The following is a 14,201-nucleotide window of genomic DNA, read 5'->3' as shown; positions in this document are numbered from 1 at the left end:
TTTCCTCTTTTGGATTCAACCATTCATTGAATTAATAATGTTCTCTACACATTAACTCAGCATCATGTGTAGAATAATATTAAATCAGAGAAAAATGAACTCTTAATCACCATCATTCACTAAATGTTGTTTTCTCTCCCTGTTACAAGGAATCATTACTTCAAACCACTCTTCTTTTTGTTTTGCTTTGTCCGGCTTCCCTCATTGCAAACCATCCACTAGCAGAACATGCTTCTATCCACGTGTGTGGTTGTGCTCAGTGATAGTTTTAAAGCAATACACGAGAAAGAAAGCTTTAGACGCCAAAGATTATGTCCAGATTATTTTATCTTTGCCACCAGACTGTAGGCCCTCACGTGAAGCAGCAGCATGGGTGCAGCTCCCACCATGCAGGCTGGAGCCATGCTCCATTGGCTGAGGACAAGAGGAGGAGAGGGCTCGAAAGCCCCCCGGTTTGTGACTAGGATTGATTGTGCAGCTGGTGAGGGGTCTGGAGGTGTCCTGTGAGGAGCAGCTGAGGGACACGGGGATGTTTAGCCCCAAGAAAAGGAGGCTCAGGGGTGACCCCTCTCTACAACTCCCTGGCAGGAGGCTGTAGCCAGCTGGGGTTGGTCCCTTCTCCCAGGTAACAAGATGAGAGGACATAGTCTCAAGCTGCACCAGGGGAGGTGTAGGTTGGACATTAGGAGGAATTTCTTTACAATAAGGGTAGTTAGACACCGAAATGGACTGACAGGGAGGTGGTGGAGTCACAGTCCCTGGAGGTGTTTAAAGTCTGAGTGTGGCAATTAGTGCCCTGGTCTAGCTGAGGTGAGGGTGTTCATGTTAGACTCAGTGACCTCATAGATGTTTTCCAACCCAACTGATTCTATTTGATTCTGTGAATGCCGGCAAGCCTGCAGCGAGGGCAGAGCTCGGAGAATTGCCTCCTCATCTTGGCCAAACACTGCTTCCATGTTTGACTTATGGGCGAGTCAATTCATCACTTCGCAGCATCCCCAGCAGTTTACACTGGAAACTGGAGGAGGCCAGTGTGTTACCACAGGTGAATCACTTCACTGCCATGTCAGACAGCAGTTTTGGCTGGCGGGTGTCTCGGCGAAAGCTGCACGGAGCCTTGGTTCCTCTGGGAGGTGTGGGCTCCGAGCCTCCCTCAACATCAGCGCCAGCCCCGAGCCCCCCGCCAACATGGCGCCCCTGACCCCCGCGCTTCCTCTTCCGGCCGGGTTGCCATGGCGCTGCCCCCCGGCCCAGCCTCCCCCCGCCCGCCGGTGTGTGTTTACATCGGGCAGGAGGAGCCGGAGCCCTAGCGCCGGGGGAGACGGGCACGCAGCCGCCGGGCGCCCGCTCTCCCTCCATCCCCGCCGGGCGGTGCTCCGGGAGACGCGGCATGAAGGTGATGCTGGCGGCTGTCCCCGGGGCGGGGGGTTCGGCTGGGCCGCGGCGGCTCCCGGCGGCTGCGGGGGGGCGGGGGCCGGGCCCTGGCCGTAACCGGTGGCGGGAGGTGCTGGTGGCCGTGCGCGCTCCTAACGAAACACGCAACTTCCAGAAGCTTCCAACTCCGCGGGGGTTGTGGTGTCGCTTCTTGGGTCCGTCTCCCGAGAAAGAATCCCCCCTTCTCTCCATTAAAACTAGGATCGTTTCCTGCGGCGCTGAGACGGGAAGGGAGTAGCGTGAGAGCCGGGGGAGGCTGCCTGCGCCCGCTGCCCTTCTAGGCTGGTGTCTCCACGGAGAAATCGACCTCCTTCCCCGAGCATCTTCCCTCACCCACAGCATCTCGTGGGCGATTTCCCTTCCCCGGCAGCCGTGGGGTTCGTGCCTTGGTGTGCGGCCGGGGCTGCTCCGGCGCTCACCTGTGCTGCTGCTCTCGCAGGCCCTTCCCTATGCCTGGGGGGACATCGTCGTCGTTCTCCGTAGTTTGCTGTGGAAAACTATTAGGATAGAGAATGTCTAACCTGAGCCGGCTATTGGTGTGGATGCTGAGACTGGCTGGACTATAGAAGTAGTAATATGTAACACTCAGATGCGAGGTTGTGTCTTCAGTTGTCAGTAATGCTGTTGTATTTTTTTTCCCCTTCACTTTGTGTTGTCCTATCTCTTTAATTTTCAGGTGTATGACTTTTGAAGGGGTTTTCTGTCATTAATATGTCTGAAACTTGAGGCACACCAGGCATTCCCCATCTCCTGAATCTGTCCAGCAGTAAAACAAAAAATGTATTAGCTAGATTGTAAGCTCTTTGAGGCAGAAACTGAATAGGTCTGTATCAATCCAGATGGAAAAATTTGGATCAGGCCTTCCTTCCAAGCCTCTGAGTCAAGTAAGTGTGTGTTAGAAGTTCATCAGCTTGTGCAGGTGTTAGACTCTAGGAAGTGCATGTGTGGCAGTCACTAAGGTTAACAATTATCTCTGGGCACCAGGGGCTCTTAGCCATAAATACCTGCACAGCTGATGGATGAAAGAAAAGGGGCAGCCTCCGCATACATTCAATAAATACATGTAAAAAGAGTGTCTCCTATTCAGTGTTATATTTTGTTGTGCATTTGTACAAAGCCTGATAGTAAAAAGTGTGTTCTTTTCTTTCTCTCTCAATGTTTGTTAGTTCCAATAGTGTAGGATAATAAAAAGTATGTATTGAGAACGTTATTGATAAGTGGCATTATGGCTTTGGGTGATTTGTTGACTTACACTGTAAAACAAAAACCTCAGAGTGCTGTCTGAGCAGTATGTCCAGCTTGAGGTCAAAATTGAAAAGATTTCCTTCAGCTTCTGTTTTATTGCATGCAGACTAAACAGCTGCTTATTCTTGCTAAACCTATTACTTCTGCTGAGTTCCTTTTTTGCCCCACTAGAGTGGGGAAAGCTTATGGCTGTTTAAGATGAGCTCAGTCAAAACACAAGATGAGAGTGGAATCATATTCTGGCCGCAAGGAAAATGCGTGTGTTTGGGAGGAAAGTTGTTTGCTTTTAACCCATCATTTTTCAGGTATAAGCACTATGTAGAGCTTTTCAGAATAAAAGGATTCACTTTTTTTTTTCCTCTGAGTGGGTAATTTCTCCCAGTGCACATTTTTTTCCACGTGTGCCACTTTTTGCTGTAGGAGTTGCTTTGCAAGTTTCTTCTAAGATCATTTCAGATGCATCATTTAAAGTCTTAAGCCGGGGATAATTACCTTTTCGTATAACACATGGAATGCATTGAAATATGCATTATTTTCACCCCTTTAAAAGGGTGAGGAAAGGAAGAGGTGTCTGTGTGGTGTGAGTTGGATCTGAATCCCTTTTATGGGCCTGCTTGTGAGTAGTTCAGTGTGACTTTAAAACAAATAAGTTTAAGTTTTTGATCATTGCAGGAAATACATCAAAACTAAGTTTTTCAAAAGTCTTTGGGTCTATTTCTTCTATTTCCTAATGATTGTTATATCTTGGGAAATACATTTGAGTTTATTGTTTATGGTAACATTGGTTTTGATGCTGGTTAGTGTGTTGCTGAGAAGGCAGAGCAGTCAGAAGAGAAGAGGTTAATGCTAGTGTGTATCAAAATGGTCTGCTTACTTAGGGAAGGGAAGAAGCAGGTATCCTTTCAGGATCCGTTACTGATGCTGATCATTGCTGAGGAAACTGAAGCCTGATACAGTTTATTTTTAAGACAATCACATAATAAGTATCCTGAAAAGATAGAGTGAAGTAAGGTAGTGTGGCAAAGCAGTGCTTTACAACTTGGTGTTGAAGCTGGACTGGAATCAAGGTAGTCTCTAGGTGTACTTTATTTCTGTTCCCATGTTTTTTGAGCTGTGTCTGTGCTGAAGGACGGTATCTCTGGGCCCTTCCAGGCTATGCAAAATTCAAAACTGTTTAAAGTCCCTTTTCCTGCTTCACAGGACAGGAATGAGAGGCAGGCAGCTCAGATTGTGTCAGGAAATGGGCCTTTTCTGTATGTAGTAGTAAGTGATATCTTTTAAATATGTCAATAAAGTTTGCTTTCCTTCAAGGGCAGATCGTCCTGGTGGCAAGGAGATACACCTTTTCAGGCTGCATTAGGAGTCTGGGTAATGTGTCTGTGCTGTGTGGAGAGCAGTTCCATTTATTGGGGCAGTGGGGAGATAGGCAGGCATGGATTTGGTTATCACAGTCAGCTGCTAATTACTGTCCCACAACAAAGTATCTTTCCAATATTAATGTCCTGTGGCTAAATGCTGGATTCCTCAAGTCTTAGGCAGCACTGGAGAAGGTTCTTGTGTGCTTGCTAATAGAACCTCTTTGTGCTGTATCTTCAATGGGTGAAAGAGTTGAGGCATTAGGATAGCTCCTGGTATGGTTCTGCTGTGGTGACTGCTTCTAATGCTGCTGCTGTCACTGGTCTAACCTAAACCCAAAATCAGAGAAATGAAAGGCACTGAGAGTGACAGGTTGTATTGAAGTTCTTGTTTGTGAAAGGAAGCTCAAGATGTGATCTCAGCTAAGTAGCTGGTTCCCTCTTTATTGAAAGTATTCTTCAAAGTAGAATGACAGCTTGTGGTGCTTTGGCATGTGCTCACAGTTATGTAGTTTGGGATACAACAAGTGTCATAAATGTGACATTTTACTTTGAGAAACTTAAAGCTATATTTAAAAGAAGGAATGTGAACTTACTGCCTATAGTTCTCTTTTGCTGACTGCCTCTGATAGTGAGTGTTGACAGATAAATTTTAGAGATCAGAATAAGGCAAGATATTTTGAACATGAAATATCAAATTTATGGAAAGCTCAAGTAAATATTTTTCTTGCTTGTGTTTACAGACAACTCTGTTCCTTAAGGATGTCATGGGTTGTCCTGTCAAAATGATGTATATGTAACCTTTTTCTTTACATGTGTCAAATCCTTTTTAGCAGGCCTCTTTATAGTTGAAATGAAAAGTACTTGGGAAAGAAACAGCTTATAAAAATAAGAGACAAGAGGTATTGCTTTCTATGGAGTATACAGTAATACTTTGTTTACCTAGCATGTAAATGTGGTCTAGGAATCAGGAGGAACGTAAATATAAGTGATAGAGTAAAAGGGAACACAGACTACATATTCTGCAGATAATTTTGATTTAAATATTTGCATATGATTGATCACATCTGTTTTTCTTTATTGTTGAACTGCCTTACAAACTTTGTAGTGGTTTTCTTTTCTGATATTTCAGCTGAAATTCAGAGAGATGGGAAGGGGTTACATACCTTTGAAGTTCTGGGCAAGGTATGTTCTTACATAGATGGGGACAAATAGTAGAGCTCTTAAGTTTCTTCAAAAGAAATGTTCTTAGTGGTGATTGAGTGATTGAGCTTAGTGGGCATCACAGAAGTGGCTTGTGCTAGTAAATCTTACAGTCTTAATATGTCTGCAGAGCTGCTCAAGGTCTAGTGTAATTCTTAGGTTTGATTAATTCTAAAAACATTTTGGAGGGAGAACTTTTGCACCTCACAGATCTTCAGAGTAAAAGGCAGCAGTTACCAAAAGCTATTGCTTCCTGAATTAATTCTTCTTGTGTGTTGCTTGTAATCATAGTGGTCAACTGTTTTTTTTTATCTGATGGCTGTTTGGTTGCTGCATGTAGTAACTCTGGTTGGGATCTTGTATGCAGAAAGTTGTGGTCTTTCTTACTAATTCTTTGAACTTGGGAGAAAAAGATGTCTCTGCAGCCTGAAATAAAAGGGGTGTTACTGCTGGCAGTGCTTCTGGCAGTCAAATTTTGACTGTACAGGCTAGGTGTGAAATTGGAGGGCTTAACAGTACCAGAAGATGTAGTTTTTGTTCTGTAGAGTTAGTAAATATTTTATCTGAAATGTTTCTTCTTTAAAGCACTACAATAAGTGCACAGAATGACAAGCAACACTGATCTTGAAAATTTCTGATGTGAGTTGAAAACTCATTTGTAAGGAAGGAAATATTTAACAACCTAGCTATCAATAAAATAAATTTAAAAGTTGTGTGATAAATACATCATAATGCAATCTCCTAGCTAATTCCCAAATGCAGAAAATGCTTTTTGAAATATGTAATGAAATAAGGACACAGGAATAAGTTCTGTCCTGAGTAAAATATTCTATGACTATCCTCAATTTCTAGTATATAAAATTACATTTTTGGGTTTTGAAACAACTTTTAAAAAATGGATATGCAACTTTTTTTTCCCCTTTTTTTTTTGGTCAAATTTTTAAAAAAGGAAATTAAGCTTTTGGCAAGATGACCTGTGTTTCAAACTCTTGCAGTGGTGTCTCTTGTGACTCTTTTGGGGGAGAATTCTAATATTTTTCAAGCTGTGTATATGCTTATGTACTTTGAATTCAAGTCTTATTGTAAAAATTCTGATGTTCTAGCTGTAAAAGCTCTCAAAAATTACTTAAATTTCAGCTCACTTAAACAGTAGTAGCGCACTTTTAAGGAAATAAATGCATGGAAATTGGGTCTTATGAAACCATAGTTATAGAATACTGCTTAATGCATCTTTTCATTACCTTTTTGTTGGTTTTATTTTGTTTGTTTTTGTTTTTATTGTGACTCTACTGAGGATAGTGAAAAGGGTATTTATTATAAGTCTGTAGCATGGTTCAGAAAATCTTAATGACCTCTGTCATATATGCCTATATTATTAGGCAAAGGACTTCTCATTTTTCAGACAAATTTCTCACGCTGTCTGCAGCTCCCTAGAGTGATACTTCAACATCTTATTAGGAAAATAGAGAATATTCTTTCTATAGAGTGTATTATCTCATTTCTTTAGTCAGAGTAAAACTGGCATTAATCACTAAATCCATCTGTCAAGGACTAAGCTGGAAAAGTACATTTATAGTATATTATGATATAGTATGTAAGTTATTCTCTTTGGGCCAGGTCAGTACATGATCAAATGAAATGTGGTTTGCTTGGTTTGGTTTTTGAAAACTACTCTTACATTCTTTCTGCGCTAACATTGATTTAGTAGGTAAAATCCAGATGGAAAATAAATGGTCGATCAAGACAAAATTCAATACAATAATTAATTCAAAATCCAGCACTGTCTGATCTACCACTGGGCAGACTGTACTGGCTGTTTGTTGTATAAATGGGGTTATCTAAAACATCATATTATTCATAAAACATGAACATGAAAAGTGTAAACCATCAGTTTACTGGCTTGCTGAATGGAGAATAGACCATTATGGTGGTGTCATTAGTACTCTTGAAAATTTATTTATCCCAAATAAACCCTAATTTGGATTACTGACAGTACAAAGTTGTTTTATTGCTGTAAAAATAGGACTTGACTGTTCTGCTAAGAACAACAAAAGTCAATCTTGACTTGGTATTTGCATCATTAAATCTTGCTCTCATTGCCTATCTCCACCAATCCTATTGTCAAGACAAAATTGTTAAAATTGTAGCCTCCCTAATGTGTTTGTCCAAACTCAGAAAAGAGATAGTACTCTAAGCAACTTTTCTGTTCTTTGTTACAGTGTACTTGGAACAAAGTGCTACAATTTTACACTACTGTCATCCTCAGCATTTCTATTTCTGTACTTTCCTTTGTTCCAGGGGATTTATAACTGCAACTCAATTCCCCTGGGCTGACACCTGGCACAGAAGCTCTCATTATAAGTGAACTTTGTTTTGCAAAATTAAAAGCAAAGGATCTATCAAGAGGCTTTCTTAAACATAGAGGAAGGCAAAAAAAAAATAAAAAATTATGGTTGCGGATCAATTTTATTCCCTCTGCAGGAAAAATCTAACCCATGCTGGAAATCCAAAAGATGTGGACATGCAATCAATAATGATGGCAGATTCAATGGACTGTTCCTATTGCATTTAGAAAACTTTAAATTAAAGTCTTAGCTCCTTAACATGCTGAAAATTCATTGCTGAAGTAAAAGCCGCACTTGCAAACTGCCTAACAAAAGTACAGTTATAGTTTTAAAGTTGTTTCTTGTGTCTGAGCATGGTTATCTGAGCAGCAGAGAATAAGGAGATGGTTGGGTGGTTACATGCTTCATCTGAAGCACCTGTAGGTCCTCAGCTCCCTGGAAAACATCATCATCATGTTAAGCTATCTACCCAGTGACTGGTTGTTTCATTTTTATTTTTCTTTAAAGAACAGGCCCCTTTTTTTTTCTATAGAAATTGAGACCTTACGTAATTGTGTAAAAAGCTGAAAGGGCATTGTAAGCCACAAGCCATTTTCAGATATGGAAGATGGAACAATTTAATTGGTGTAAACATGAAATATCAAAGATAAATTCTGAGAAACTTTGTTACAGTAACTGGATAGAGGAGAGGTCCCAAATTAATAGCGATGTCATTTTAGGAAAGCCTGATGAAGGTCAGCTTCATTGTTACTGGGTCTGACAAGCCTTTTGGTATCTGCAAGCATTCAGCCCAGTCACAACATGTATCATCTCTCAAACAACTGGAGAAAGTGAAGTTGGGTTGAAAAGAGCTGGGGTCTTGTTTTTGTGGTGTTAGGAAGGGGCAAAGTATGCTAATGAGCAGGAAATTGTGGGTTTTAGTCTTGTGGAATTGAAATCAGTATTTTTTAATCCTGATACACAAATATCCAATGCTTTCACTGTGATATTTTATCATTGAGAAGCATTTAAAAAACTGTCCTATGTTTGGTGATTCCTTCACTTGTTTCTTCACACAGAACCACTGAGTCTTGTCATTCTTTAGGAGTGCATCTAATCTTTATGATTATCAGTTGACATATTTGATACTATATTAAAAAGGTGTTGGACCTGTGCTGGGAAGCTTGCAAGTGAAATCACAGATGTGGACTGCCACAAATTTTCCTCTGCTTAATTGCTTTATTGGAATTGTGCCTACATAGAATACCAGGTCTGAAAGTCACTGTTAGGCAGGACAGAGGACATGTGATTTATGCTGGCAGTTGAGATTTTGCATAGAAAGAAGCAAGTCTGACCTTCTGGGCTCTTAAGGAGAGGCTTTAGGAGGAAAGAGGCAGTTTCTTATAGTGGAAGAAGTAAGATTCTAGGCTTAAGTCCAGAATGTAAATTAATGAAGAATAATGACAGAAAAGAGAAACTGGAATATAGTGTTTAGAAGCAAGAATGGAAATATAGAGCTTTAGATCAGGAAATAAATACCATATTCACTTGAAAATGCACAGGGACAGTAGTAGCTAAAGCTGCAGATTTTGGAATTATTCCCCAAGTGTAGTCTCAGAACTGAAACAGCAAACTGCTGCTGAATCCATGACTGTGAGCTTTAGATTCCTCCAGCTTCTCTTCTGAATGGGGGAAAAGATTACTTACAAGTTTGAGTATAATGGGGAAGAGTATTTACATTGTGTATTTCATTCTGGTTCTGCTTATGGTAGGGGATTTAAAAATAATTTTTTGTCTTTTGTGAGTTGAGTAGGAATGGTGAGAAGGATCAGAATTGTAAGATACATGGCTCTCTGAAGGAAATTTGAAGTTATTTGTCCCAAACTTGTTCAATTTCATTAATAATTTTTCACAGCATGTATTATTTTCTAAAAAAAAGATTTTTTTTGATTGCCCTCCCTCATTGTTGCCCTTCTTGGACTTTGTTTTGCAGTTTTGTATTTTGCTGCTCATTAGCAAAATGAATTCCTGACTTAGTGAACAGTCAATTGACAGACTTCAGTTTAAGACTATATACCACAGTTAATGTACTGCTAAGTATGAAAGTAGAGTCTAAAAGGCCTAAGGGTGGTGGTGGTGCAGGTAGGATTTTTTGGTTGCTTCAAGATGGCCTGTAGGGACTCTTTAGAAAGATGAGCCATATTGGGGCATTTGCAGTGACAGTCTCATGTTAGTATTGACATAGCAGCAAAATGAGCTGACACTGATCACTGGGTGTTGGGATTGCTCCTGCACTGTGTGGGTATTTTGAGTACTTATTACTCTGCTGAGAATGAGATAGTATGGCTCTTTTTGTGATTGACCATATTGATATCATTTGTTAATACAAATGTAGTAAATGGAGCTCTTGGCTTCAGTGTCATAAACATAACTCTGTACCTTGTGGAAAATGCAGACCCTGACTGGATAGGAACTTGCTTTCTGTCATGCATGCATTTACTGCAGCACTTGTCAAATATACAGTCCTCAAATATACTGAAAATCTGAGCATATAGTTAAAGTTCTGGTCAGAATTATTCTCAAAATACTTTATCCTGTGGAAGAGCATGAGGTATACTCTGAATACTTGTATGCAATTTGTCACACTTATTTAGTTCAGTACTGGCAGTCCTCTCTATCCATAAATGCATAGCTGTCTATGAAACACATTATAAATCCACAAACACTAATTTGCCAGGTCACAGTAGTCCACAGCATTTGGGTTAAACTGCATTGTAAGGTCAGTAGTCAAGTAGTGTGATCAGAACAGGGGATTGTATGTTTCTCAGGTAGTTTTTGTGAGAACTCCTATATGATTTTTCTCTTGATATTTATCGTTTGCTGAGTTGATACAAAGCTTTTCAGCTTCCTTAAGAGTTCATTGAAACTGTTGGCAGGGAGTGAGCTTCCTTGAAATCTCACATCTATAACTTCGTTTTGAAAGGGTGGGTGTTGCCTCTGCTTGAGTTTACTTGTTCTTGTTCAGCCTGGAGATTGTGTTAAAATGACATAGAAAAATTACCACTAAATCTTAATAGTGCTCACAGTCAAGTAGTCGTCAAGGAATTGTATGAAGTACTTGCTTGTTGAGGGCAGGGACTGTGTTTGAAGAGCCAAGAGGTTTTTCTTAGTTGTATGTTCTTAGGCTCTGTGCCATAACCTAACTTTCTGTAATAATAGCTATTTAAGTTTGTGCTTTTCCAGTGGTTCTAGTGAGGAATGGAACCTCATTCCCAATTTAAGAGGCTATACAAACCCTAAATAATTGAAAGAATATTGTACAATAATATCTGCTGATGTTTCTGAGCTCTTGATACATCTTCCTGCATCCTAGATGTTCCTGAGGGAGTGTCAAAGCAGAAGCAATCTGTGTGTATTCCTTCTGCCCCCGCTGCAGCTCCAGAGTATTATTATAGAACTTGCAAGCCAATAACTTACACAGTTGTGTGCATCCCATTCCCCTACTTGTCTGTCACGGATCCTTAAAAATGAATAAAGGAGATGTAACTGATGCCTCATTCTTGAAATGATAGTGTAAAAAGAAAGGTTGAGACAAAGTTGTTGGATTCAACCTTAGCACAGTTATAAACCTTCTCAGAAGATAATTTCCTGGATATTTTTTTTGATTGCTGTAGATGACTGTGCTGTCAGAACTGTAGATATGGTAGATGTCAGTTACCAAGCTTGCATCATGCCCAGTGAATTGAACTCAGCAGATATAACTAAAAAAGCAGTGGACATGCTAACGCAAGTTAAAAAAGCTATTTGTACTCTTGTTAGTGACACCTGTCAGTGTTTGAGCCTTAAATATTACTGCTAGATATGTATATGAGAACCTAGAATTTCTTATACTGTTAAGTGTTGTACATTTTCATTAGTGAATCTCAGTACCAGGATGTGCACTTACTCACTGGCCACAGTGATTAGACAGACATGCTGAAATCTGATAAACTGATGTTTACAAGACTACTTTTAGAAGCTCCCTGTATCCCAGGTGAATATATATATAGTGATAATATATGTGAGTTAAGAACTCACATGTATTATCTGTTATTCTGTAGAAATATCCTGTAGAAAACAATTCTAACTTCATTTCAGGAACTAGGAAATCTCAAGATTTCAGTTTCTTGCAAAACAATTCTTGAAAAACTTAAAATTGGTGATTACTTGACATGTCCATGCTTCAGTTTAGAACTGTTTTCCTTTTTAACATTAAATTGAGAAAAAAAATTGTAAATAATTATTTTGGGAAGAATTCTCGAAACCATACAAGAAATGTATACCAAATACAGTTAAAATATGCTGTATTATGATTAAATGTCTTTGAGTAGTGAAAAATCCTCAAAAATTCTGGTAATTTCTGTTAGATATTCAGCATGTTCTGTCAAAGTAGTAGTTTTGGACTGAGCATTTTCCTTCTGTAGTATTCCAGTAGCAAGTGTTAAAAGTTGTGCATTGGAGGGAAATAGGTGATAGTGTCAGGCAAACAGCATCTCAGCCACAGACTTCACAATGGTCTGTAATGGGCTCTGTTTTTCACATAGCTGGGATTGTTAATACTAGCTTAGGTACAAGGCTGACCTTCAGCTAGGATAAATCTTTGTTTTGGAGTAAGTGTTGTCAGTGATAACCACCATACTGGAGTGCTGTATTGCTAGTGAACACCAAGCAGTAAGTAGTTCATGCAGGAGGAGGAAAAAACCATAATGCCACCACTCACTTGTGATAGCATTTTGCATCCTCTGTATTTATGTAGCAAACAACAACTGTAAACCAGGGGAGCCCCACTTAGCATGGGCTGTCATTGGGAGAAGCTACTGAGCAGGTTTGTCTCGCAGGAAATTGAGAATACTGACTATTTTGAAGAAAAGAAGATAATACTTTCCTTACTGGCTTTTCCATAGTCCCTGGAAGTTGGATTGTCTCCTTGGGTAGCATATAGCTAGTATGTACAGGTGACTCTTAGTTGTTTAAAAAATTAAAATAATTTTGTTGTTTTAAACCAGAAAGTACAGGCACAGGATTCACATTCAAGACCCCTTCTAGTTTAGGAGTTCCATAACTGTGGTTCACAATGTTTCCAAGGCATATAATGGTGCCTCATGACTTATATGTCTACATGTTTTGTATGAAAAATAAATAATCTGATCTGGTATACTCCTGTAGCCTCATTTTCCCTTTTTCTTTTCTGTCTGTGGTACTGATGGGTAGGAAAGAAGTGTAAATTCATATATTGCCTGTGGTTGATGTAGAAACTTATTCAAGCACATACTTTATATTCAATTTGTTGCTCTTATTCAGAATTGTTTATATGTTCTTAAAATGTGGATCACATTATTGAGTTGAAGTGAGGAGATGGTTAGATCTTCATGTTGATTACTGACTCATGGGTTTAATTCTTTTTTTAATTGGACTAAGGCAACTTACTGCTTTCCCATCTGTGCCATATAGTAAACACTTTTTTTCCCTTTCCGTGATAGCTACTACAAGGCATGACTTGCTTGAACTGTTCACTGACCAAAGCTGGGCAGTGTTGATACTGGGCATTCTTAAGTGAGGAGAAATAGGTAAATAGCCTAGGTAAAACTTGCATAGTCACAGGTGGCAGAAATCCAGGTTGTGACCCTAGCACCATCACAGTAGACCTGTACACTTCACCTGGGTGGTCTCTGTTTTCCCTGCTGTAAAACATCTGAAAAGCGTGATGGTACTTTTTGTTTAGGACTATGAGCCTCTTTTCTTCCTGAGTTGAAATAATAACATTTTGCAAGCTGTTGATGTACCAGCTGTATTTCTGTAACATTCCAGCTGCGTATGTTAGTACACATTTTCAGATAGTTCAGACTACAAACCCAGTCATGTTTTCAAAGTGCACAAAAGCTTCATTTCCTAATGACTGCTAAGTTTGTCATTTCACTTTTCACTGTACTAACATTGCAAAGGAAGTTACGTTTTTTAAAGGAGTCGTCTAGCTATGCCTAGTACTTACTCTGCTGTTACTTAAAAAAAAAGGTAAGTTGGAGAAAAGAAGATGGTATTTTTTTTTCTTGTGATAGTTTGAGCAACTACACTTTTATAGCTCCACATGAAAATACTGTGTGTGTGAAGTGAGTTCAGCTGCAAATCTTTTGACTCTGCTCATGTTCTTCCAGCAGTAACACTGCAGGCTCTTTACAGGATCAAGAAGGCTGGAACATGGAAATGCAAAACCTGGGAGGGTAGTCCAGTAGTTTTTCAGGAATGGTTAGTTTGGCATATTACACTTGGAGGCACAAATGGATGTGTTGGGCTTGAAGGGGAAAACTCCATGGTCAATGGACCTGCATAAGGTGGAAGACTGTAAACCAGTTTGCTTTGTTTTCCTTTGAAAAAAGTGGCATTTCAGAATCTAGTCGTGATAAGACAAAGATAAGGGTTTTTTTTCCTGAAAACTCTAGTTGGTGGTGGATCTGCTGCTGTCCTTGATAAATGGAAATTTTAATTTATTAGTGCATTATGTGTTTGGAAATAGTAGTTTAGGTATTGTGCTTCACTGTTAATTTTCTCATTTTCAGTCACTTAAGACCATTGTAACTTTGCATGCTATCTTGAAAAGTCCTCT

The 14,201-nt window shown here is 39.7% G+C and overlaps 1 protein-coding gene across 1 annotated transcript in view; it reads left to right on the top strand.

Annotated features, from left to right (window-relative positions):
* The first annotated feature begins 1,237 nt into the window (after positions 1-1,237).
* LOC107206303 (transmembrane protein 263-like) overlaps positions 1,238-14,201 on the top strand; it is a 201,105-nt gene continuing 188,141 nt past the window's right edge. Inside the window, exon 1 of the mRNA XM_015632049.1 lies at positions 1,238-1,396. Coding sequence (XP_015487535.1) covers positions 1,391-1,396 — 6 coding nt within the window. The 5' untranslated portion in view covers positions 1,238-1,390. The remainder of the gene's footprint in view (positions 1,397-14,201) is intronic.

The sequence above is a fragment of the Parus major genome, chromosome 5 (genome assembly GCF_001522545.3).
Source record: "Parus major isolate Abel chromosome 5, Parus_major1.1, whole genome shotgun sequence".
In the NCBI taxonomy this organism is placed as follows: Eukaryota; Metazoa; Chordata; class Aves; order Passeriformes; family Paridae; genus Parus; species Parus major.
Note: the sequence above shows the minus strand (reverse complement) of the source record. Positions and strands in the feature narration are given on the sequence as shown.